This window comes from Typopeltis vanoorti, chromosome 6 (assembly GCF_054136105.1).
Source record: "Typopeltis vanoorti isolate ZY-2024b chromosome 6, IOZ_Tvanoo_1.0, whole genome shotgun sequence".
Taxonomy (NCBI): Eukaryota; Metazoa; Arthropoda; class Arachnida; order Uropygi; family Thelyphonidae; genus Typopeltis; species Typopeltis vanoorti.
Genome location: NC_143554.1, coordinates 34,406,019 through 34,433,839, shown reverse-complemented (window position 1 = coordinate 34,433,839; position 27,821 = coordinate 34,406,019). Strand labels below are relative to the sequence as shown.

The 27,821-nt window shown below is 34.9% G+C and overlaps 1 protein-coding gene across 1 annotated transcript in view; it reads right to left on the bottom strand.

Annotated features, from left to right (window-relative positions):
• Positions 1-27,821, bottom strand: part of Rpt1 (26S proteasome regulatory subunit Rpt1) — a 138,567-nt gene that overhangs the window by 12,972 nt on the left and 97,774 nt on the right. The window contains exons 7-9 of the mRNA XM_090394746.1: positions 26,077-26,164; positions 22,302-22,504; positions 15,854-15,950 (exon numbers count right to left, since the gene is read on the bottom strand). Coding sequence (XP_090250872.1) covers positions 15,854-15,950; positions 22,302-22,504; positions 26,077-26,164 — 388 coding nt within the window. The remainder of the gene's footprint in view (positions 1-15,853; positions 15,951-22,301; positions 22,505-26,076; positions 26,165-27,821) is intronic.

Sequence of the window (27,821 nt, the reverse complement as noted above, 5' to 3'; positions counted from 1 at the left end):
CATGATTGTGTCACTTAACTTCTTAGCCTAGGAGGATTTCAAAACAGGTGTTGTGATGAATGGATTCCTCTTTGCATCATATTATGAGATATCTTGTCTTCTTTTTCATCCTTCAACCATGCTGGATGGTCTTGCTCACAGTTTACACATTTAGGTTTCTTTGCAAAGAGAAATTTATTAACATGCTCCTCATTACCAAGTTAAGCATGCTTATAGCATCTTAGTGGATTAAGGATGTAGAGCTTAACAGGAGAGCTCAGATATCCTGCTTTTCCTAATGTTGGAGTTTGGATGTATTAAAAATAAGGATGATAATCCTGGTCAGAACCAGCTGATCATCCCTACATATCAGGAAACACATCTGATCTGAAGTGTCATACCTTAATCTTTAAGCTCTAAACATATCTCCGTATCTGGAACATCATGATCCCATTCTTGAAAGTCTTTTACGAGGCACGTTAAAGATGCCAAGAAATTATATTCTTGCTTAATATTTTATTCAAGTGTAAGCAAACAAAGTATGTGCATGAAGTATCCTCATGACTAAGTTACAGAAGAGATACTCAGTTAAAGTAATATGGAAAACATGATTTCATTACTTCAACCATGGTCTTCTAGGTCTGACTCCCACTCACAAGATCTCAATAAAAGTTGAAACCAGTCAGGGTAGTGGCTCTTCCCACAATGCATAGCATTATACACACCCAAAAAGGTGTGTGTTTTGCATTATAAGATACTGAAGGCAATTAATATAAAGTCATTAGCCCTATACAGTGCTTAGAAAGAAGTCAACAGACACCATCTTCAAGGTGCATTTTACCATTGTAGCAGGTGCAAACTGGAGGAATATGATACTCCCAAGTCTGTGCAACTATGTATGGGTTAAAATGGCTGGGAGAAGGGAAGCGACAGTTTGAAAGAGATGTGATAAAATGCCTATCTGTTGAGCAAATCGTTAACAAATTGGGCCATCCCAGCTCAACAATCAGTGATACCATACTGAGATGGAAGCACAGGGAGTCATCTGAAAGTGCTACCCGCCACACTGAATGTGACTGTAGATTGCTAAGAAGGGAAAATAAATAAAAACCACCACGTGGAATGCAGAGTTCTGGGCATTGACTGGAAAAGAATCTGCACAAAAACATTCAGAACCAAGGTTCACAACATGGGTTTCCATGGTAGGACGGATATGTGCAAGGCCCACATTACCTGAACGAAGATGCATCATCATCATTTTCAGTGTTGCAAAGAGCTTGGAAAACTGAATCACGTGGCACCCTTTTACCAAGCAGATGGATGGGTGTTGGTGTGGTGGATGCGAAGTGAACGTCTCTTACCACAGTGCATAACCCCGACTATGAAATTCGGAGGTAGCGGTGTGGGGCATGATCTTGTTTTTCCTGGTTTCACCTCAGACCTCTTTTTTATGGCGCCACGAACATTGAATTCGGAGAGGCATCTGAACATTCTGGCCAATGCAATGCTTCCTACAGAACTGATCACTGTCTCTTTCAGCAAGATAATGCACCGTGTCAGAAGGCTGCTGCTGTGACTGTGTGGTTTGTGGATGTGAACGTAACTGCACTTGATTAGCCTCCGTCCCACAACAGTCCAGGATCTCATTACATACTTACAGGAAGAATGGTCCAAAATTACCATTGATTACTGTCGTACACAGGGGCTTAAGGGTCAAAGCTGTATAACTGAGAGGAGACCTCCATCTATCCTTTAAAGGAATGTGGAGAACTGACCAGGGCTTCTGACCTAATGTCCAATCCTCACCTTCTCGTGGTGCATCCTGTTGGGTATCTTCCATGATACTGAACGAACGAGGATGGGCTGGCAATTTGGGATTTAGCCGAACAAATTGTATTCTTATTGGTTAAACCAAAATAAAAAAAATGATGGTATAACATGATAAAATTTCATGCCGGCTGGGGCGTCGCCCGGTTAAACAAGGCCCCATTGTTTTCGTCAGGGAACCAGGGTGAACAGAGAAAAAATTAGCTACTGGAACAAATCTGAAAACACACCCCAACTCAACATCGCCAGAGTTAAAGATCGCTACTATCAACGTAAGAATCCTGAATGGCAAAGAAATGGAGCTAGCTGAGGAATTAGATAAGTACCAGATTGACATAACAGGTAACTGAAACAAAAAAGACAAACTGGCGAGATCTTTCCGAGCAATAAATACAAAATGTTATATTCAGGCAATGACAATCAAGGAAAAGGAGGAGTAGCCATAGTATTCAACACAAAATATGAGGCTAATCTAATTCAATGGCAGGAAGTGGAACCTTCTATGGTCCCACAGAAGCTTCCACTAAGGTAGAAGGGGACGAATTTTTTGATGCTTTAGAAAAAGCAACTGACACAATGAAAATGGAAAATTTAGTCATTGTTGGGGATCTAAATAGCAGAGTAGGAAATGATTGTCAGACATACAAAAATATTTCGGAAAAATTTGGAGAAAAAGGCAAAGCTAATAAAGAATAAAGGCAAATACCTGTTGGATTTCTGCTCAGGACATGGACTGGTTACTACTAACACCATGTTCCAACATAAAAATGTGCACAAATTCACATGGAGAGAAGAGGCAAGGAATAAGAAAAGTCTCATTGACTATGTTATTGTTGATAGTGATGTTTTCTCCCTGGTGCAGGACACCAAAGTGTACAGAGGATTTGAAATTGGAAACGATCACTATTTAGTCTTGAGCAGGATAAAATTGAATTTCATATTGAAAAGAAGAACATGTAAGAAAGTTTTAAAGTGAATAAAAGTCGAGTACCTCTCAGATGTGAACTGTAGACATAAATACACAAAGATTATTGAAGAAAAAAAAATGAAAGAGTTTGAGAACAGGAACGAAACCTTGGAGATTCAGTGGGAAGCCTTAAAGAAAACCCTGTTTTCTTTAAGGCTTCGCTAGCTGATTGATTCAGCTAGCGAGGCATGTGGTGAGGTTGTCTGCAAGGATAGAAAAATCAGAACTCTATGGTGGACACAGGAAGTTAAAGAGGCAGTGAAGGAAAAAAAGAAAGCATATTAAAAGTTCCTGGTAAATAAGTCAGCTTTTGCTCTTAGAGAATACAGAGACGAATGTAAGAAACTGAAACACTCTCTAAAACTAACTAAAGAAAAGTCATGGGAGGACTTTGGCAAGAACATAGAAAATAAATATCAAGAAGGTGGCAAAATATTCTGGAGGTAGTTGAAGAAGCTTAGAAACGAAGGAAAGAGTGCTGTAAAAGGAGAGATGATAAAGGTGACATGAGAACGGAAGAAAAAGATATCCTTGAAGTATGGATTAATTACTTCGAAAAATTGCTAAATGAAACAAGCAGTGATAGCACAGTGGTAAAAAACACTCAAAAGGGATACAGTCAGGAATACATATCCATACTTTGAAGTAGAAAAAGCTATCAAAGACCTGAAATCTGGAACAGCAGCAGGTGTAGATGATATTCAGCTAGAAATGCTGAAGTATGGTGGTATAAAAGTCTTACAGTGGCTGCACTGCATAGTTCAGAAAGTCTGGACAGAGGGACGAATTCCCGATGATTGGAGTAGAGCGCTAATAGTACCCATATATAAGAAGGGAAATAAAACTGAATGTGAGAATTACAGAGGTATTTCCCTACTGATTGTTCCTGGCAAGATCTATGCAAGTATACTCGAGAAACAGTTGAGAAGAATTGTGGAAGAAAAGCTTGGTGAAGAACAAGCTGGATTCAGGCCAAATAGAGACTGTCAGGATCAGATCTTCACTTTATGACAAATAGTTGAGAAAGCATTGGAATATAACAAAGATCTGTATTTAAGTTTTGTCTATCTGGAAAAGGCAAACGACAAGGTGCCAAGAGAGAAGCTATTCAATACACTACAGTTATATGGTGTCAATGGGTCACAAGAAATACTTAAGTCTATATTTGAGTTGCAAGTCAGCAGTTAGAAATGAAGGAAGTACAGGAAGATGTTGTGAGACAAGTATGTACATTACCTCCTCTGTTATTCATTATTTATATGGATCACATTATGAAGGAAAGTGGTATTAAACATGATATCAGAATTGGTGATGTTAATGTCAGCTCTTTGCTTTATGCGGATGATGTTATACTTCTAAATAAATCCGCTACAAGTTTGCCTGACTAAATTGAATAACTGTTGTAATAGATATGGTATGAAGGTCAGCAATACAATGAAAATAGGTAGTATCGTTGAAAATGTCAACTGTGTTGTGAACGGAGAAACTGTGGAACAAATAAAACATTTCAATTACTTAGGTACGATTTTTAGTGAAGATGGTAAATTAAATATGGAAATAGACAACAGAAACAACAAAGCTGGTATGGTAGGAAGTCAATTGAATAAATTCATATGGAATAAGAGAGAAATTAGTTGGAACACTAAATTAGCTATATGCAAGACAGTGTTCAAACCAGTTTTAACTTATGGATCTGAGAGCTGGGTCAGAAGTAAAACATTTGACCAAAGACTAGAGATCGCAGTTATGAGAGTCCTGAACAGATGGCATCAATTTCAATATCCTATTAAAAACGAGGATATTAGGAAAGAACTTGACATCGTCAGCATCCAGGAATGGGTTAGCAGAGCTAATCTCAGGTGGTATGGTCACTTAAACAGAATGGGCAAGGAAAGATTAGCAAAACAAGTGTTCTCTGTCATGTTGGCAGGAAAACAACCCAGAGGAAGACCAAGACATAATTTGATTGTTACTGTACAAAGTAACTTAGACGATAGAAATATAAGATCTGATAATGTTGGAGTCTTGACAAGTGACAGACTGATTTTGAGGAAAATTGTAGATAGGAAGTTAGTAATGATGTAAATTTTTCATGTAGTATTATAATATCCTGTACACCCCTTGAGAGTACATGTCAGGAATTTAATGATGATGATCACTATCGTACACTTGTGGAAAGTATGCTGGTGCCATGGCTGTTTGTTCCTCACACTATGGTATCTGTTGACTTCTTTACAAGCAGTATACACAAGTAGCCTAGTTGTGAAAAGAAATTTAGTGTGAACAAAAGGATTAAACCAAGAATATAATTTCTTGTGATCCAATATTCTAATATCAGAGCCTGCAGGGACAGATGTCTTTAGGTTAGAGACCACTAACCTTCATGTTGGAGGCCTGAAGTGGCTTGAAAAAAGTTCCGTGTTTCGTCTACAGACGCGGAAAAAATTAAAATAATGGTGAGAAATAAGCAGATTATCAATGCATAAGTACATAGAAGGAAGGTATCATAACAGTGAAAGCACAAATAAGCTCGGTATTCTAATTTTTGGTTCATTTTTAATACATGAGAAAATCATGCAGCATAATTTTTTCACAGCTTATCTATAGTAAAAAAAATAACCTATTAAGTACAAGTGTCAATTAAAATCACCTGGTTTCTGATATGCACTTGGAGTTATCTACATTTATTTTAAAGAAATTTTGGGAAACTTTGCTGCAATAGTACAACATATCGCAGCAAAGCTATGAAAAGCAAAATCGCTCATCTTCCCAAGTAGAGTACAATAATCCTCACTATTTTCACTGTTTTCTCCTTTCAAATATACTATAGAAGTCAAGTTAAGGGGATAATAAATCCCTCATTATTTTAAAGCCGGATACGAAACTCGGAGATCGAAATCTAAGAGTTTTCGGATGGGTATACCAGTTCGTTTCACTTAAACCTTGGTATTATTCAGGTCTACCTACTCACTGATGAGACCTCAATAAAGGTCGAAACCAGTCTGGGTAGTGACCTCTCCTCATAATGTAAAACAGTAATACATCTTCTAGGAGCTGCATTTTACATTATGAGAAAATATTACGAATAGTGACGGAGTTTGCTCCACCTCTGCTCTGAGTTGGCCTAGTGTTGTACTACCCAGGTGTTGACTTACGCTAGAACTCGCCGATAGTTTTTCGGTACGAAACTCTTAGATTTCAATCTCTGAGTTTCGTATCCGGCTTTAAAATAATGAGGGATTTATTATCCCCTTAACTTAATTTACGCTGCCAAAAAAAAAAAAAGCCGCTTGGCTCTTTATACTGTTGAGGTCATTGCTCCTCGCAATAGCCCAGACAATCCTCTTCTCAGCCATTCTAAACATTGTGCCTTTTGGCACTACAATAGCATCAAGTCCTAGAGAAAAATTTGACATACTTTAAGTGGCTTGAGACAATAACTCAACTCTCATTCTTAGTCTATGCTGAAGTGCAAAACAACAATCAAAAATCTACACCTGAGTCCAAAGAGGCTAAATGCAGGAAACTCTCTCTCCTGTAAAAGTTGTAGGTTGTGCCTTTTGGTTCCCTTGCAAAGACTGTTAACTGCAACTTCTACAGAAGGTGGCATTCTGCCATGATTCCTGCATAAACAGCTAAGATAAATCACATCTTATTATTTTTCTCCAATGGGGGAGAGGATAACCTACTTGCCTTCAATGTTACAAAAGTCTTATTTCTACCTTGCAAAAAAAGATCTCAATTCATTTTCCCTTCCCTCTGATAATACGCAACTTACCAGACAGGATCAGCTCTCTTTTTTGGAGTCAATATTTATCTCTAGCCTTTCCAGGCATAAACACATCACATCTAAAAAAAATCGTCACCCTTTTTCACTTAAGGTGCTACTTAGCCCATCCAGAAACAGTAATTCCAAAACTGCCCAATCTTATAGGTGAGCAGTGCATCAAAAACCTACATAAAAATTCTTGATGATGGCCAGAAAAAAGGCAATTCAGCCTTATGTCTTTCTGCCTGTATTTCCATGAGTATTTCTCTAATGGACTGGCATCTATTATTCTATTTTCCAATAAACTCCTTGAAACATACAAAGCAATCCTATGAATCTGTTTCTCCTTTTCACTTTCATTCCACCTACCCTCTATCCTCAGGAGCAAAAATACAAAATCTAATTAGTGAAATGCTTTTGAAAAAAAAAAAAAAACATTATTAATCATGTGTAAAGGCAAAGAGAGTGGCTTCTCTCAAGAGGGAGGAAGCAAAGAAGAAACACATGAATAGGAAGGTATGAGCACTGCCTTGCATTCCAGAGCTAACAGGAGACTGAGAGAACACAGGACACTAATATGTTATATAAAATGAGGTATAGAATCTAAAAAGCTTCTGTTTAGCTTATTTATAATATTAATATGGAGGATATTATCAAATGTATCCATATTTTATAGCCAAATGTAAATGAAACTTAAGTTTCTAAATTTAGCAGCTTATGAGAACGTAACATTTGGCAGAGTTGCCTTGGCTTATGCTATTTAAAGAAGACAGAGTCTGTTCAGGAGTCAATATGTGTTTGCCTTTTATTAGATTTCACAGGTCTGACAGCTGTTTTAAACTGTAATTTCCGATCAGAGACCGGGCAGAAAAACCCTCTACAATCCATAGCAATCCTATGCCAGAAAGTTAAATTCACTGTAAGTGAACTGTTATAAAAAAGGCTTTAAATTGGCTTAGTTAAGATACACTAGTGGCCAATTGTGGAAACCTTTTGGAAAAAGTGTATTTTTGAGGTTTGATGGCTCATAACGCCACAAAATTATATATCAATGGAAAGATAATTTAATCAAGAATGTAATGCAACAAAGTTTCAATTATCTGTATTCTATGAAAAGTTATAGAATAACCAGAAAAAAGATGCACAACTTGCTTAGGTTGATATGAAGTAGCTTTCCTTCATTTGAATGTAGCCAATGAGCATGAGTGTTTAGGGAGCCAATCAGGTGTCATCTTGTTTTGGCAATGAGCCAATAAGGCTACAGTAGGCTTCAACTATTGATGTCATGTATTGGTGCTGAGAGGAGGGCATTTGTCAGTGTGTTATGTGATTGCTATCAAGTTAGTTGGATTTTTTTTGTGTTTTTGTAAAATGTAATAAAATTAAAGAAATGGCGCAAAGAGTTGAGTGGTCACCCAGAAAGCGATGTAAAATAGTACTATTAAGTGAACAATGCTACAGTTATGAAGAAATTAGAAGAAAAATTGGTGGAAACTTAACCAAAGGTGGCATTTCTAAATTTTTGATGAGGTATAAGGAGACCCAGTCACTACACAACCAGACTGGTAAAGGCAGGAAAAGGTGCACAACAGCAAGCGATGATAGAATAATTGAGAGACTGTGCCTACGTGACAGAAGAAATCATCTGAGTGTATACAAGATGAAATGGCACAATACAATGTGAAGTTGAGTGCAAGGACTGCAGGAATTCCACGAAAAAAGCCATTTTTATCTCTCAAACGAAGGTTGAAAAGATTAAACTGGGCTATAACCCATGTTAACTGGACAGCAGAACAACGGGACAGTGTTATTTGGAGTGATGAGACCAAAATCTCCCTGTTTGGTAGTGATGGCATAAAATACGTAAGGAGAAGAATCTGAGAAGATTTGCATCCTGATTGCATTACACCTACCGTGAAACACCCACTTAGTATTATAATCTGGGGTTGTATGACATCAAAAGGTGTGGGCAGAATTTGCATGATTAATGGGAATAAAAATGCCCAAAAATACATAAATGAAATACTTGAGCCCAAACTGAAACCTTCTGCACGTGAACTTTTCCAAGATAATGAAGCATTTATATTTCAAAAGGATTCAGCTCCATGTCATGTTGCTGCTGTGTGCAAAAAGTGGTTTCAGGATAATCATATTCCACTGCTGGAATGGCCTGGGAATAGCCCAGACCTTAACCCAATCGAAAATCTATGGAGCCGACTAAAGAAACTTGTTAGTCAGAAGCAACCCACCAATAAAATTCAATTAATAGAAGCAATAATTCAATCTTGGTTTCACATTATAACAGCTGCAGAACTAAAAAACTTGGTTCACTCCATGGGAAGGTGTTGTAATTAACGCTAAAGGTTACCCAACTAAGTATTAACTCACATTGTGAGAATTTTTGTATATCTCATTTTTTCTATGTTTCACTTTTCTTCTTTACTTTCTTTTTCACTTTCACTTTTTCTTCTTGCTGTTCTAATAAAAAATCCTTCATAAAAGTTATTGCATTACATTCTTGATTAAATTATCTTTCCAATGATATATAATTTTATGGTATTACTCCAAAAAAAAGTGGTGTTATGATCCATCAAACCTCAGAAATACACTTTTTCCAAAAGGTTTCCACAATTTTGGCCACTAGTGTAGTAATATGGTATATATTATAAATACATCCATATTTTCAAAACTAAGTTTCATATTTACATATGCATATAAAATATAAAAGCATTTTATAGCCATATGTAAATGAAACTTAAAAATATACTCAATATTAATATCTTTAATAAGCCAAATTGAAACCTTTTAGACTATATGTTTTTAAATGAATATGCACCCTAAGAGTTGAGTTAGATGAATTTCTTTCTGCCATAGGGCTGCTAAGATATTGAACAGAGGAATTCTTGCCCTCCTAATGTTTCTGCATGGTCTCTAATGATAATGGTAAGTCCATGCAAGTTGGTAGCCTTTGTCTACCACTTGGCAGCATGTACAGCAGTCTTGTACTTTGCTTGTGGCTGTGTTTGACAGTGTTCGCAAGCAAAGCCAAGAGGTTCATAAGAGGTCTAGTCATGAGCAATGAGCTTTTTTTTTAAGTCACTCATAAATTTTACCAACCCCAGGTGCATTGGACAAACTTATTTCTGCCTGGTCTCTGATAAGAACCAACAGTTCAAAAGAGATGCGAAGCCAGTAATACCCAATGTAATCACTAATAAAGAGCTAACATATGGGCTCCTAGACAGAGTCCTTGTCCTCTAAGTAGTGAAAGCCAAGGCAAGCAACTCTGATGCTTATGGTTTCATTCTCATAAACTCCCCAGTAAATTTCAAAACTTTGTTTCATTTACATTTCGCTATAAAATATAGATGTATTTATAATATCCTATATATTAGTAGCATGTTAATTTTAGAAGTGCAAGTGATACACAACAGAACACATAGCCAAAATATGCATGGCATCTAACAGATGAAACTATTATATTATATTGGACATTCTGTGTTATGTGCAACCAGAGCAGAACCTGCTAGCCATTTGCCATTTATTTCAAAGCTGCAGTTTGCATTACTGACAAATATGATTGATGGCTGTCAATTATTGTTGGGTTCTTCCACTCAACCTACCAAAAATTGAAAAGAACCATGCAGAATTTCTTATTTCAACGACATAAAAATCAGCATGTTCTGCTTCAAATTGGGAAAAGCTTCGAGAAGGAGAAAAAAAAACTTAGATACACTGTTGCATTCAGAGGAAACAATCATCATCATCAAATTCCTGACATGTACCCTCAAGGGGGTGTACAGGATATGATAGTACTACATGAAAAATTTACATAATTATTAACTTCTTATCTACAATTTTCCTCAAAATCAGTCTATTACTTGTCAAGACTCCAATATTATCATTATCAGATCTTTTATTTCTATTGTCTAAGGCACATTGTACTGTATCAATCCACCTATATCTTGGTCTTCCTCTCGGTCGTTTTCCTGCCAACCTGGCAGAGAACACTTGTTTTGCTAATCTTTCCTCGCCCATTCTGTTTAAGTGACCATACCACCTGAGATTAGCTCTGCTAATGCATTCCTGGATGCTGACAATGTCAAGTTCTTTCCTAATATCCTCATTTTTAATATGATATTGCCATTGATGCCATCTGTTCACGTCTTGAATCTTTTTCAGGACTCTCATATCTGCAGTCTCTAGTCTTTGGTCAAGTGTTTTACTTCTGACCCAGATCTCAGATCCATAAGTTAAAACTGGTTTGAACACTGTCTTGTATATAGCTAATTTAGTATTCTGACTAATTTCTCTCTTATTCCATATAAATTTATTCATTTAAATTCCTATCATACCAGCTTTGTTGATACTGTTGTCTATTTCCATATTTAATTTACCATCGTCAGTAAAAATCGTGCCTAAGTAGCTGAAATGTTTTACTTGTACCACAGGTTCCCCGTTCACAACACAGTTGACATTTTCAACAATTCTACCTATTTTCATTGTCTTTGTCTTTTTAATGCTAACCTTCATACCATATCTATTACAACAGTTATTCAATTTAGTCAGAGAATCTTGCAAACTTGTAGCGGATTTATTCAGAAGTATAACATCGTCCTCATAAAGCAAAGAGCTGACATTAACAGCTCCAATTCTAATATCATGTTTAATACCACTTTCTTTCATAATGTGATCCATATAGATAATGTACATCCTTGTCTGACACCAGATTTAACATTAAGCCATCTTCCTGTATTTCCTTCAATTCTAACTGCCGACTAAGTATTGCTTGATATAATGTCTCATTGACACCATATAACTGTAGCATATTGAATAGCTTCTCTCTTGGCACATTGTCATATGCATTTTCCAGATCAATAAAACTTAAATACAGATCTTTGTTGTATTCCCATGCTTTCTCGACTATTTGTTGTAAAGCGAAGATCTGATCCTGATAGTGTTAAACTGTGAATGAAATTGCTTTGTATGTTTTTATTCTTCATTCACATTTAACATAATCTACCATATACTAAGCAAGACTTGTTTAAATATTATTTGTTAGTCCCTTGCTTAAGATTTATTATTCATGTATTATCCTTGAATTTTATCAGCTATTATTTAATTATATAATTTTAATGTATATTATACTATTGAAAGGACTCTGTAGTAAATAACATTTATCTTATTCCTTCAATAATATTATGAAGAATTCTATGTATGTAACTTTTATGTGACTTATATAAGCTGTAACATATATTTTATTATTATTATTTGTAAATGAAATGAAAGAGAAATTAAGTAACTATAATATTTTTATTATTATTTTTCATTACTCAGTGTAAAGGTATAACCTTATGTAATGCTAATGTTCTGATCGTTGCTATGGAGATAGAAATAAAATAGAACGCAAAAGGTAGGGCGTGAGCTTCGATAATTGGGAGAGGAGAAATTAATGAGTTGGACGGAGTGAACAAGTTTTAAGCGGGAAGAAGGAAGGCAAATAAGCGAGAGGTAAAAGTAAGCAAGAACACTGAAGGGCACGGAATTCAAGTAGTAGCACTGAGAAGCATATGGAGATGAGGAGAAAATTTACAGATAGCTGAGAGTAAAGTCAGTGGTGGCAGTAATAGGAATTTAGTACCGTAATAGGCTAACTAAAAGACCGGAAGATTAATAGAAGATTCAGAATTACTACGTATTCCTACATCGCTTTAAAGAAGGATTGTACAAAGCTCAATTTGTTATACAGTAGTAAACATGGAATAATTATTCTGCCCTATAGTAAGCCAGTCTAGAATTGTGTAGCGCGACAAATAATAATTCAATTATCTCCTTGAAGAATTCTTTTGAATAGTGTTCCATTGGAGTAATAAGTGAAGATAAGTTTGAAATGTGCTCACATTGAATTTGATGTGCTAAGGATTAATTCCGGTAAGAACAGTCCTATTTTATTTTGTTTCAGTGTGAAGGTTTAAGTGATAGTTCCGTCTCGAATATCCTAACATTTAATGTGGCATTTCACTGAATTTAGCCGAAGTAATTATCCTTGAAGCAATAACTGCCGTGATTAATAATGTTATAAGTGCTTGCTAAGTGTTAAATATAGAGTGTAACTGAGTAATACCAGCAAATTTGTTTAATAAGTAATTCTGTGGTATTGATCAGTGTGAACAATCTTGATTATTGACAGAACTGTGAATTTTGTATCTGATGATTTGAAGTCTAATTTAATACGAATGTTTGATCTGAAGAACTAAGTTAATTGTATTATCTTATTTTCGGAGTTAAATTTATGTATTTGTCACATAACCTTGTATTAAATGTTTTGTTTTATTGATTTCAATATTGTGTGTGCCTGATTCTTTTTCATTACACTGTTCATAAATAGTTCGAACCTTACGGGAGCCCTAAGTGAAAAATATTAAATTTGGCCTGTATGAGTAAGGAGACTGCTAAGTTAATTGAAGATCGATTCTACTATTATACATAGACCAATCTAAATATAAATTTCCTTACATTTTGATTAGTAATCAACCAGCAATTAATTGATTTTATTAAGAACAACATTACAACAAGATGGCGAACAATAGAACCAAGAAGGACGTTCCAACAATAGCCTCTATTTGGCCTGAATCCAGCTTGTTCTTCACCAAGCTTTTCTTCCACAATTCTTCTCAACCGTTTCTCAAGTATACTTGCATAGATCTTGCCAGGAACACTCAGTAGGAAAATATCTCTGTAATTCTCACATTCAGTTTTATTTCCCTTTTTATATAGGGGCACTATTACGAGCTCTACTCCAATCATTGTGAATTCGTCCCTCTGTCCAGGCTTTCTGAACTATGCAGTGCAGCCACTGTAAGACTTTTATACCACCATACTTCAGCATTTCTGGTTGAATATCATCTACTCCTGCTGCCTTTTTCTACTTCAAGTATGGATATGTATTCCTGACTGTATGCCTGTTGAGTGTTTTTTTACCACTGTGCTATCTCTGCTTGTTTCATTTAGCAATTTTTCGAAGTAATTACTCCATACTTTAAGGATATCTTTTTCTTCTATTTTCATGTCACCTTTATCATCTCTAACTCCTTTTACAGCACTCTTTCCTCCATTTCTAAGCTTCTTCAACAACCTCCAGAATAGCTTACCACCTTCTTGATATTTATTTTCTATGTTCTTGCCAAAGTCCTTCCATGACTTTTGTTTAGCTAGTTTTACACAGTGTTTCGCTTTCTTACATTTGTCTCTGTATTCTCTAAAAGCAAAAGCTGACTTATTTGAAAGAAACTTTTACTATGCTTTCTTCTTTAAGTTCCTGTGTCCACCATGGAGTTCTGATTTTTCTATCCTTGCAGACAACCTCACCACATGCATCAATCAGAGTTTTCTTCAAAGTTTGCCACTGAATCTCCAAGGTTTGGTTCCTGTTCTAAAACTCTTTCATTTTTTTCTTCAATAATCTTTGTATACGTTAGTCTACAGTTCACATCTGAGAGCTGCTCAACTTTTATTTGCTTTAAAACTTTGTTACATGTTAATCTTTTCAATATGAGATTCAATTTTATCATGCTCAAGACTAAATAGTGATTGCTTCCAATTTCAAAACCTCTTCCAATTTCAAAATTTCATACACTCGTGTCCTGCACCAGGGAGAAAACATTACTATCAACAATAACATAGTCAATGAGACTTTTCTTATTCCTTGCCTCTTCTCTCCATGTGAATTTGTGCACATTTTTATGTTGAAACATTGTGTTAGCAATAACCAGTCCATGTCCTGAACAGAAATCCAACAGGTATTTGCCATTATTATTAGCTTTGCTCTTTTCTCCAAATTTTCCCAAAATATTTTTGTATGTCTGACAATCATTTCCTACTCTGCTATTCAGATCCCCAACAAGGACCAACTTTTCATTTTTCATTGTGTCAGTTGCTTTTTCTAAAGCATCAAAAAATTCCACCACTTCTTCCTTAGTAGAACCTTCTGTGGGACCATAGGCACAAATAAGTCTCATTGCCCAGTTCCCCATTCTCATATTTGCCCACATCACTCTTGAGACTGCCTGCCATTCAAGAAGATTAGCTTCGTATTTTGTGTTGAATACTATGGCTACTCCTTCTTTTCCTTGATTGTCATTGCCTGAATATAACATTTTGTATTTATTGCTCAGAAAGATCTCACCAGTTTTTGTCTTTTTTGTTTCAGTCACCCCTATTATGTCGATCTGGTACTTATCTAATTCCTCAGCTAGCTCCATTCCTTTGCCATTCAGGCTTCTTACGTTGATAGTACCGATCTTTAACTCTGGTGATGTTGAGTTGGGGTTTATTTTCAGATTTGTTCCAGTAGCTGACTTTTCGCTGTTCGCCCTGGTTCCCTGGCGAAAACAACGGGGGCCTTGTTTAACCGGGCGACGCCCCAGCCGGCATAGAATTTTGTCATGTTGTACCATCATTCTATATTTTGGTTTAACCAATAAGAATAAAATTCAGTCGGCTAAATCCCAAATTGCCAGCCCATCCTCGTCCGTTCAGTATCCAAGAAGATACCCAACAGGGTGCACCACGAGAAGGTGAGGATTGGACATTAGGTCAGAAGCTCTAGTTGTTTCTCCGCATTCCTTTAAAGGCTATGTGGAGGTCTCCTCTTAGTTATACAGCTTTGACCCTTAAGCATCCCCCCCCCCGACCGTTAAACTCAAATATTTGATTTCCAAGTTCAAATGGTGTGTGGAATTTAACTCAACCTTATGTGGTTGGTGGGGTAGCAACATGTTACTTTACTAGGGAATTGATTATAGTACAATGTGGTTTTCCGTTGCCTTCTTTGCTCTACAGTATTTATGTCTGTAGATGTCTGTGTTCAAAGGACCAGTTTGCCTATTTTGAGCGATGAAAAACCTGAGTTTCTGGGAGGGAAAAAAAAACTTCCACTTCTATATGAGACTAACTCACCTTTAGTCAAAATAATATCTGATAAATGTTCTTCTCATCATAAACATGAATCAAACCTAGGTCTTTCTGACCAAAGGGCTTTGTCTATACCAACTGAGCTATGGACACTCCCCAAGTTCAAATGTAGAGTAATAAATGCTGAGAAACCAAATCATGTGCAGAATGGATGAAATAAAATGGTATGGAACTGTACCATTTTATTTTTATTTATTAAGATACTTAAAAAATATTAAAAAAAAAAGATCATGAAAGCACTATTTTTTTTAAAATCAGCCTAAAACACTTAACAAGCAGTCAAATATCAATGTAGCCAATTAGTTTAGAATATAATCATACAAAAAAAAATCACAAACCTGTGCTGTTCGGACAAAGTCTGGCTAGAAGTTCGAACCTAATATCACGCTCAACACTCATTGATCGTGCATGTATTTTAAAAATATGAGTCCTTCCCTAGAAAATTAATATTTTAATGAAAAATCAAGTTGCATTTATTATTATTTTTAACTGAAGCAAAACTTTTTTTCAATAATAAATGAACTTATTACTTTTTTTAAATCCTTAGTTTATCAAACTTTAGCAATTAATGTTTTATCATAATATTTACTGATATACATATTGTAAGAAAAACGAATATAGATTTCCATTAAAGAATCGATATTTAATTTGAATACAAATATTTGTTTAAAAAATTAAGATAACACTAACAAATACTATGACAGTATGAAATTTATATATACAGTTTTATATTTGGGATAAATAAAGTTCAGTATAAGCTCCTGGTGTAGCATGGCATATATCCAACCCATAATTCAGCACTTGGCATCATGACATTTCTAGACTAATTGCAAATAAAGAATTCAACTTGTCTTAGTGTTAACTTTTGTAGTGTCCTTTTTCATGTATATACTTTATGTGATCTGTATAACAGAAGAAAATTACATGTGTAAGATCAGAACTATAAAATGATGGTACAACATGACAGAATTTCATGCCAGCTGGGGCATCACCTGTTGTTTTCTCCAGGGAACCAGCAAAGTCAGTGGAACAAATCCTGAAAAAACCTAACTCAATATCACAAGAGCTCAAGATTGGTACTATCAACATAAAAAATGGAGCTAGCTGAGGTATTGGATAAGTACCAGATCGACATAATAGGGGTGACTGAAACTGATGAACAATAAATACAAAATGTTATATTCACGGCAATGACAATCAAGGAAAACAATGAGTAGCCATAGTATTAAAGACTAAATATGAGGCTGATCTTCATGAATGGCAGGCACTCTCAATTAGAGATGATGTGGGCAAATATCAGAACGGGAACTGGACAATGAGACTTATTTGTGCCTATGGTCCCATAGAAGGTTCTACTAATGTAGAAGTGGAGGAATTTTTTGAGGCTTTAGAGAAAGCAACTGACACAATGAAAAAATGATAACTTGGTCTTTGTTGGGGATATAAATAGCAGAGTAGGAAATGATTCTCAGATATACAAAAATATTTTGGGAAAACTTGGAGAAAAAAGCATAGCTAATAATAATGGCAAATACCTGTTGGATTTCTGTTCAGGACATGGACTGGTTATTGCTAACACAATGTTTCAACATAAAAATGTGCACAAATTCACATGGAGAGAAGAGGCAAGGAATAAGAAAAGTCTCATTGACTATGTTATTGTTAATAGTGATATTTTCTCCCTGGTGCAGGACACTAGAGTGTACAGAGGATCTGAAATTGGAAGTGATCACCATTTAGTCTTGAGCAGGATAAAATTGAATTTCATACTAAAAAGAAGAAGAGGGTAAGAAAGTTTTAAAGCGAATAAAAATTGAGCAACTCTCAGATGTGAACTGTAGACTAAAATGCACAAACATTATTAAAGAAAAAATGAAAGAGTTTGAGAATAGGAACCAAACCTTGGAGATTCAGTGGCAAGCCCTGAATAAAACATTGATTGATTCAGCCAGAGAGGCATGTGGCAAGGTTGTCTGCAAGGATAGAAAAATCAGAACTCCAGGGTGGATTAAGAAAGTTAAAGAGGCAGTGGAGGAAAAGAAGAAAGCATATCGAAAGATCCTGGCGAATAAGTCAGCTTGTTCTCTTAGAGAATACAGAGACAAATGTAATAAAGCTAAACACTGTGTAAAACTAACCAAACAAGTCCTGGGAAGACTTTGGTCAGAACATTGAAAATAAATAACAAGACAGTGGCAAGATATTCTAGAGGTTGTTGAAAATGCTCAGAAATGGATGAAAGAGTTCTGTAAAAGGAATTAGAGATGATAAAGATGACATGAAAACTGGACAAAAAGATATCCTTGATGTATGGTGTAATTACTTGGAAAAATTGCTAAATGAAACAAGCAGTGATGACAGCACAGTATTAAAAAACACTCAAAAGACATGCAAGAAAGAATACATATCCATATTTGAAGTAGAAAAAGCATGAAATGTGGAAAGGCAGCGGGAGTAGATGATATTCGACCAGAAATGCTCAAGCATTGAAGTATTACAGTGGGTGCACTGCATAGTTCAAAAGGCCTGGAAGAGGGATGAATTCCAGATGATTGGAGTAGAGCTTTCAAAGTCCAACATGTAAAATCATATGTAAGAGCTGCAACTGTTGCTGGTAATAAAAAAATAAAAAATAAATAAAAAAAAAAGCCTTGAAATGTTCTCTTTTTTTGGAAATGCACAAAAGAATACTATAGATATTTGAATCTCTCTTATACTTACATCAACAATACTCTTTTATGGATGGATTTTACCATATCTGAAGATATGGTGAAATATTTTATTAAAAATAAACTGCATCTATGAAGGAAATTAAAAATAGCAAAACACATTCTCTTTTTATAATATATTTTGGAAAATTTTCGAAATATTTCGAAAATCCTTGACGGAAAAAATCAGTATGCTGATGAAGATGTCCAGTTTTGCTCTATGACTAATAAAATGCAATGATACCTGAGAACACAAATAAGAGTGTATGATGTAAAGTTGTATTAATTCAAGTGCAGGGCCATGTTGGTGCAGAAAAGTACAATGTATTCTGAAAAATAGCTCTCTTCATTGTCTAGATTACTTCCTGATAGCAACTGTTTCAACATAATAATGTATCTTCACACAGTAGCAATCTTGAAACAATGACTAATATCATGGCCTACAATTTTACCTAAACAAGCACCTTGTGGCAACTTGTTTAGGTAAAATTTATAAGCTCCGCATTACTTCAACCTTGGCATTTTTAGGTCTGACTCCCACTGACGAGACCTAATAAAAGTTGAAACCGGTCTGGGTAGTGACCCCTGCCTTTAATGCATAGCATCATACATCTCCGCAAGGGGATGTGCTTTGCATTAGGAGAAAATACCAAGGAAAGTGATCGGATCTTACTCCACCTTTACCACAAGTTGCCTCAGACAGTTGCACTTACGGGCGCAAAATTGACTTGTCTGTTTCCTTACTTGGGAAAAAGGGTTAAAACCTAGCTTATAAAATTGCTTGGTATCTTTAATATACTATATACCCAAGGTAAAAAACTTTCTACAATTAATCATGCTTAAAGGTTATATATTTTTATAAGCAACCTTTCAATCAATGTGACAACATAAATGAATGAAGAAAAGATCATAAAGTTGACTTGGCAAAAAAATTTTATTAAGAGAAAGGGATAATATTTCCTGGAATTTATGTCAAGCAATGACGAGAGAAAGGCAGAAGCTATAGCATTTAACACTAAACCCAAACACAGACTTCTTGAATGTGACTCGTTTGTTTCATGGTCACTACTAAAGAAGTGAAAGTTTTTTTTGATTTACTAGAAAATGCGGCTAATGCTAATTCTTGGAAATCTAAAGAGCAGAAAAGGAAACAAACACCAAATTTTCTTAGAAATATTCTGGAAAAAAGAAATTAAGGGTAAGCACCTGCTGGAATTTTTTTCATGACACTTGCAATAGTCATGACATGACAAATTACATAACATCTACTAAAAATTTATTTCCCCCAAAACTCTCTTCCCACCTTCCATTTTTTAATGATATATCCACATAAGTCAACAGGAGTTTCATAAAGTGATTAGTAGTGATATATCACAGAGAAGATTTCCTTGTGTGATAAGCATTTGAAGAGAGAAAATGAATACATGATAATACGAAGAACAGTAAAAATAACATTTTTTAGAAAATATAATTTATTGCATTAATTTTTGTTACAAACAGCTCTTTATATTATGCATATTTCCATAAAAATATTACTTATCAATTGCACATTCTGGTTCAAGCAAAATTAATCAAAGGTCCATTAAAAGATACTGTCATAATCTCTATATTGGAACCATAAATCATAGCACATCATCCAATTCCTGATATGTATTCCAAGGGGGGTGTTCAGGCTACTATGACAACTATACATGATTAAGTTTACATTCTTATTATTCTATTACTTGTCAGCACTCCAATATTGTGGTATGTAACATTTTGTTCTTCTGGGGGCACTTCTAACTGAATCCACTTAGACTTTAGTCTTTTTCCTGCCATATTTGCATCAAACATCTGTTTTTCTAACCTTTCTTTTCCCATTCTATTTAAATAACCATACTACCTTAGATTAGTCCTGCTCACACATTCTTGAATACAAACAATGTGAAGTCTTGCTAACATCTTCATTTTTAATATGATTCTACTATTAAAGCCATCTTCAGGCCCATAAATTTTTCTCAGAACTCTCATATCTGCAATCTCTAGTCTTTGATAAAGTGCTTAATTTCTAACTCAATTCTCAGATCTATAACTTACAAGTGGTTTGAACACTGTCTTGTATACTGCTAGTCTGGTGTTTTGGCTAATTTCTTAAGGGCTTTCAAGTGAAAAATGGCAGCAGTATAGTTTCAAATTTAGATCTTAATCCAATGTCTGACTGGACACTTAAATTTTTCACATTAGTAACTAATTTGAAACATGAGTGACCAGTTTGTTAAGTATCTCATACATTATGCTTTTCTACTTTACTGGAGACAGTATCATGTCTATTTCAATCTACATGGTAGGCAGATATTGAGAGACATTGCAATTTAATACAATAATGGATTAGCAGTGCAATTTAAGTGCCAGTGGCACTGTATTTATAGACAGCACTAGACATGACAGTCTAGGCATCACAGAAATTGTTACTAATTATACTGGGTTTTATCCTTTGCGCCTGAAGTACTTTCTGGACTGGGGCAACTCATGGTAAAGGTGGTATAAGTTCTCATCACTTGCCTTATGCCTTAGTATCTCCCATAATGCAAAACACATCTCCTTGCAGACATGTATAATGCTATGCATTAAGGGAAGGGCCACTATCCAGACTGGTTTAGACCTTATGAATAAGTAAAGCCGTCTCTAAAAATTCGGACGATCCCTAGGCCACTCAATTGTGGGCGAAAGAACATCCATCTCAGCATTGGCTACACTCAGTGATGGCCTTCCACCCACCACCACCACCGAGCAGAACTGCTCATATTCTGAAGAAAAGCATTCACCGACAAAGCCCCTCACCGTGCCGTGCCGGAGAACACTTTCCCCGGAGACTCAAATTGCTCCCTTAAGGCAAAAACCTTACGAGAACGAACTCGTCACCGCCCTCACCGGTTTCAACCTTTATTGAGGTCTCATCAGTGGGAGCCAGGCCCAGAGGTGATGATACTAAGGTGGAAGTAATGGAGAAGTCATATTTATCTATACGAGTTGCCAAAGGGTGTCACACCCTATTATTCAAATTATATGGATTAGAGATAAGTTTATGGAAGTTTTTTCACTTGGCTATGCTACTAATTATATATTGGGTTTTATCATGCTTTGCATTATGGAAGATACTAAGGCAAGTGATGAGAACTTATACCAACTTTACCACAAGTTGCCCAGTCCTGAAAGTACTTCAGGCACTTGTTTGCTGACTTGAATAAAGTCAGCAAACAAGTGCCTGAAGTTAACACTTCAATAAAGGTTGAAGTTAACTTTATTCAAGTTAACACTTGAATAAAGGATAAAATCCAATATATAATTAGTAGCATAGCCAAGTGAAAAAACTTCCATAAACAGAAATTGTTACTTTATTGCAGTAGAATGTAAAGTGTATTAACAATGTTACAACTACACACCCATCTTACCAATAACAGTCTTTCACCAGAATCAGCTTGTTAACGTGTGAAAATGATGGAAAGTTACAAGATTTATGCAGTCCACAGCTGTCTGTGCCAGAACCATACGGGAATGCACAATACAGTGGGCTCTGTCACACGCGTGATATAGCAGATTATCCCACAGTTTAACCTATGAGGTAAAAACATACAGCTGGACAAAGAGACAAAAGCACTTGCCTGACTAATCTAGAATCAATAGATTGAGTTGCAACACTATAAAATGATATGTTTTTTTGGTATGTCTTAGGTTACATTGGAGGATTCTACTAAACATATATCTGAATATCACACCAGATACATCCCTTTATGCTCAAAATTTATCCAGCTGATAACAGTTACTTCAGCAGGATGTTGCATATCAAAAGGCACAGCCCATTTTGGAACAGGAGTACGAGTGGCTATGATTCAATGGCATGCTCATTCATATGTTCAATTGGGTTGAACATCTAGGCTTTATCCTGTTTGTGAGGGAAGTATCCAATGAAGTCTAATTTCAGCAACACTACAAAATACATGTACCAACATGCTTGTGGAGTTCACACCCCAGTAAATTACAGCTATGGCAAATTCGTGTGTGTGTTACATGCAAATTTATAACAATTATGTATCCATACCTCTAAGTCTGGAAGACCAAATTCAATTTTCCTATCTAATCGTCCAGGTCTCATAAGAGCAGGATCCAGAATATCAGGTCGATTAGTAGCCATGAGCACTTTGATGTTCCCACGAGGATCAAAACCATCCAACTGATTTATTAATTCTAACATAGTTCTCTGTACTTCATTATCACCACCTGCTCCATCATCAAATCTTGCACCTAAAGAATATTACCAACATCTTTATATTTGCTATTAGATCCCCACCCCCCAAAAAAAAAATATATATATATATATTTAAAATTCATTGCAATATACTACTGTATATACATGCCACTATACTATCTAATCTTTGAGGAAAGATATTCCAAATTATGTTTTTAGCATATGATAAATTCTTTGGGTTTTTTTATTTTTTTATTATTTAAGGACTCTAAACACGTACAGTACAGGTAACCCTCGTATAACGCAGTACTTATACAACGCGGTTTCGATATATCCCAGTCTAAAAATTGTAGTAATCCTTGTTGAACGAGTCACTTATACAATGCGGTTTCGATATAAGATGGTCTTATATCGCGCGCAACTTAAAAATAAAGTGTATCTTCGTTAATTTGCATCTGCCAGTATCGTGCATGTAGTTATAAGTAGTGAATTTATATTAGGGGAAATACTCTTTAGCATGCATGTACGTCAACTGTTTACTTATAAAGTATTTATTATTGAAAATTGTCTTCATTTTCTGCCAGGAAAGCGCATTAAAAATCATAAGTGTATTAATCTCAAACGGAGCACTTTATTTTTTGGCGAGTTACATACAATATGTAATGCTTTTTTACGTAAAAAAAATTATTTTTTATAGTAATGGCCACTTAGAGCGCTTTTGCGATATACACATGTGTTAATAGGGATAAACCCACCCACTGTAAACTGCCAAGGCAATAATTGAACAAGACTGAAGATACATTTGGTTTCGATCAGCACATGAGACTCAACCTACGTGAACTTCTTTATAAGTGCTCCAATCTCTTCAATAGTGAATTAATTGATGGGGAAATAGATTTAAATGAGGAGGAACTGGTACAATTAATAGATGACATCGAACAAAATGGCGGGAAAAGTTCTTCCGAAGATTCTGATTGTGATGAATCCGTTAAAGAATTCAGTTTAAAGAAATTAGCAGAAGAACTGGACTTGGCAAGAAAGTTATTTTATGGATAATAATCTCTCAATGGAGCATTCTGGAAAATTCACGAGACAACTGGATATTTGTTTAGCTCCATATTATGAACTTAATAAAAAATTGCAGCATAGTGGTATGCAAGGTCTTCTTGATAAACAAAACCAACCAAAGTATGCAATGAGAATTATACAAATGATGTCCAAGAGATTTCAAGTGATGACGACGTCTGGTCAGTCATAAATAAAGAACATCTACGAAATGTTATTTTTGAAGACAGTGATGACAATTAAAATACACACTTTATTTTATTTTGCCTAAAACATTTATGTATTATGTGCAATGAAGTTTACGTACAATTTATAATTTTATACTATGTATTTGTTTCATAGTTTATATGTTTTCTTAACTTACTGAATTACCTGAATTAAATAAAAATATTTTTTTTGTTGGATATGTCGTTTATATAATCTTAAAAAAATCAATGCCATATCATGAACTATCATATCGAGTGTTAAGGGACACATGCATTATAAATAACATTTTCATTAAGAGAAATAATATTTGTTTTCCATCTTTGGCCACAACATTGTACTCAACTCCTGCTAATGAAAAGGATGTGCCTAGTTTTATATTATAGCTCATTCATAGATATTCTACTGGGTTCGTGTCATGGCTCTGTGCTTACCACTAATGTTTTGTGACACTGAACATTATCATGATCAAAAGGCACGCAGTTATTCAGAACATTAATGTAGGACCTAGCAATCATGATTCTATGCACCATAACCATTGGACTAATTCCTAACATGAAATGCAACACACCCATAGTGTGAATGACTCATCACTTCACATTGTATGCCTTAGTCCATGGTAACCATCTAAGATATGATAGAAAATTTGAAAGGCAAGATAAGAAAGCCAGTTTTAGGAATGTTAGACCATACTGTCAGTTTTTTAGTCTGACCTGGTCATATGCCGGGCTGTAACCTATGGCCTTAGGAACACTTAACCTGGTGTACAAAAGCATGAAAGGCTTCTCCCAAATGATATCTGACAATCAATTACTTGCTTTGAATCTTCTATATATCCACTGCTCAGGATTGAAATTAGTTACAGCAAACTGCTGATCTTCACAGCCAGCAAAATTTGTATATTACAATGTTGCATTCATTTCCTGTTAACAGATGGATGACCCATTATAAAAATAATCATGATTTAAAATTCTGAATATTTTTACGAATTGTTTATGTTAGTATGTTTATTAGTTTTGGTTTCATAACACACATTGTCGGCACTTACGATGTGACCGTTATTGAAATTATTTTGTCAAAGTGATATGTAAAGCAGTTAAAAATTTATTGTAGTTTAAAATATTAAGTTGTGTTTTATGAAGACATTCTCTTGTCGCTAATGGAGACAACGTGACAGCCATTATATTTAGTTTCTCGCTTGCCAGTTTCATGAAGTGCGCATGCTCGCTGAGAAGTTTGATGTGTGATTGACCGCTGACAAGGAGAGCATTTGGTATCGAAGTAACGGGAGTAAACAAGAGAGCGTTCGAGAAGAAATAAGAACAGAGGCCAGCAGATGTTTAGATTCGGAGGAACTTAAGTTTTTTTTATGTGACAGTTGGAGGAAAATTAATAGTATATTCCGAAAAAGGAATCGTGAAACTATGAAGTTTCAAAGTGGAATAAGTATTGATAAATAAAAGAAAACATTGCTATAGATGTTTTAAAAGGAATATTCGAGGAAAAGCTAATTGGAAGATTAGTAGTGGATTCCGAAAAGGGAATCATAGAACTGTGAGTTTTTAAAGTGGAAGAGTTAAGACTGTCAATAAGCATTAGTGAACAAAAGAAGAAATTGCTATTTACGTTCTAAAGGAATGTTTGAGGAAACACTGATTGGGAAGTTTCATCTGTCTTAAGGATGCCAGATTTAACTATTATTTCTATTGGAAAGGAGACAGAATTGAGTCAGGAAGCACTAATGTGTGCTACATGAGTAATGAGAAAGGATCCTATGAAAATGAAGAATAAAGTCATACATCTTTGGAAAAGGGCCTTGACAGAGAAAGAAACTGGCTATGAACATTTTGTCATTGTGAAAACAAAGTGTTTAGTCTAGTCTTGAGTGTAAGTTTATTTTTAAAAAGGCCTTGGATCCAATTAATTCTGTAGTTAGTTATAGTTATGTAAAATTTGTTTGAAGTGTATATATATTGTTTTGTTTTATATTTTGGTCTTGAGTCAATGATTTTTTGGATTCTGAAAGAAATAGTAAAAAAGGAGGTCATTGCACCAATTGGAATGAACCCTAGTGCAAATAAATAAAAGCACTCTGAAATAAAAAAAATAATTGTTGAACAGAGATCTTCTCTATAAAGAGATTAAATTTAAAAAAAATCTTTCCTTAAACACCATGACTAAGTAGAATAGTGTAGTAGTAAATTCAATGGTTAACAGTGTCAACTCTTTACTAATCACCATTCTTCACTTTTGTTCTACAAATCTCACTATTTCTGCTAATGAAAAGATATATAATGAAATTATATATATATATATTTACTATGAAAATTTCTGTATTTAGACTAAACAAGGTTCTTACCTCCAATAGCATCAATTTCATCAAAAAATATGAGACAAGCTTTTTTGCTTCTGGCCATTTCAAATAACTCCCTAACCATCCTTGCACCCTAAAAGATACATTTATTTAAAAAATTAACAGAAGTGGATGGTTCACAATAAAGCAGTCATTTTTCAAACAAAACATTTTAAAAAATATCCAAGAACCTTTGATGATTTTGCACAGAAAAGAACTAAAACCATTCAGATTTTTCAAATTTGAAAATTTGTTACCTATCTATAGGAAAGATTAACCTTATGTTAGCCATTTTGATAAAAGAGAAGTTGGTAAACTAATATGATCCACCGTTGAACAAAGCAGGATTCTTTGTGCTACAAGAGGCTGTAAAGCTTGATAAGTAGACTTGATCATATTATCAGCTAGGTCATTAGCTGATAATATGATCACTATAGCAAACATTATAACAAATTCAATATAATAAATTGCTGAAAAGTTCCAACCAAATCCCCACAGGCACAGTGATATTCTAAAGGAAATTCAGTATAGTAATACTGTCCACTACAAGTTTGCTATAGTAATTGCACATTGTATCTGATAGCATAGCTTAATTCTAATCTAGTATTAAAGGTAACAGTGCTGTTTCTTTCAGCTGTGTTGAGAGTAACTACTTTTTTTTTCAAGTTTGTTAGTGCCTTTTCTAAGAACATTCAGGTAATACTGGGGGGGGGGGGGGGTGCATAAAGACTACTGGTTGTTTGTACATCTATGGCATGACCTTCAGTCATGCCATTTTCTACATCATATAAAAATTTATGGCTATGGATCACTATGAAAGACAAAACACTGTACTGCATTACTACAAGATAGAAAGTAGCCAAACACACACACACATACTGAAAAACAAAGATGCCTTGGTAATACAATTAACATATTCATATAAGACAGTAAAACCTTTTACAAAGAACTGCAGAAAGTCACAGATAAAACAGACTATTTCTTACTAGCAGGGGATTTAAATGCCAGAATAGAAAATACAAAACAAACAGGGAGATTTGGTGATGATATATGTAATCAAAATGGACACAAACTGCAAGATTTTATAATTTATAATAATATGAGCATAATTAATTCAGTATTTGAACATAAATAAATAAATATACATGGTTATCCAGAGGATGCTAGCCAGTTATTGACTACAATATCGCAAATTTTAAATTAGCCGAGTTAATCCTAGATGTAAGAGCATATGAAGTCTCTGAATTAAACTGTGATCATTATATGGTATTGGCAAAAACTAGATTTAAACCAAAATGGCTAAAAATAAAAAGTGGAAAATAATTGACTGAGTTACAAAATTTCTTCATTAGAAGATACCCACACTATGCAACTATCAGAAATGCACTGATTTAAAAATAGAAACCATACATGAATCAAATGCCACAGAAGAGGAATGGCAAAATCTGAAAAAAAAAAAGCTTAGGAACAAAGAGTAAATGGAATAGAAAAAGAGGACTATAAAACTGGAACAAAGAAATAGAAAGGATAATAAAAAAATAATAAAAAATCAAGTTCCCAGAAATGGCTAAATTCAAAGACAGTAGAGACAAAAATAGAGTACAAAACAAACAGTGCAGCTGTAAAATGAAAGGAAAAAACAGTGAGATGGAACAATTTTGTAACAGGACTAGAAAAGGTATACTTAAGCCACAACCAAAAACCTATAAAATACATGAGCAAAGAAATAAAGGAAAAAGTAAAAACACAAA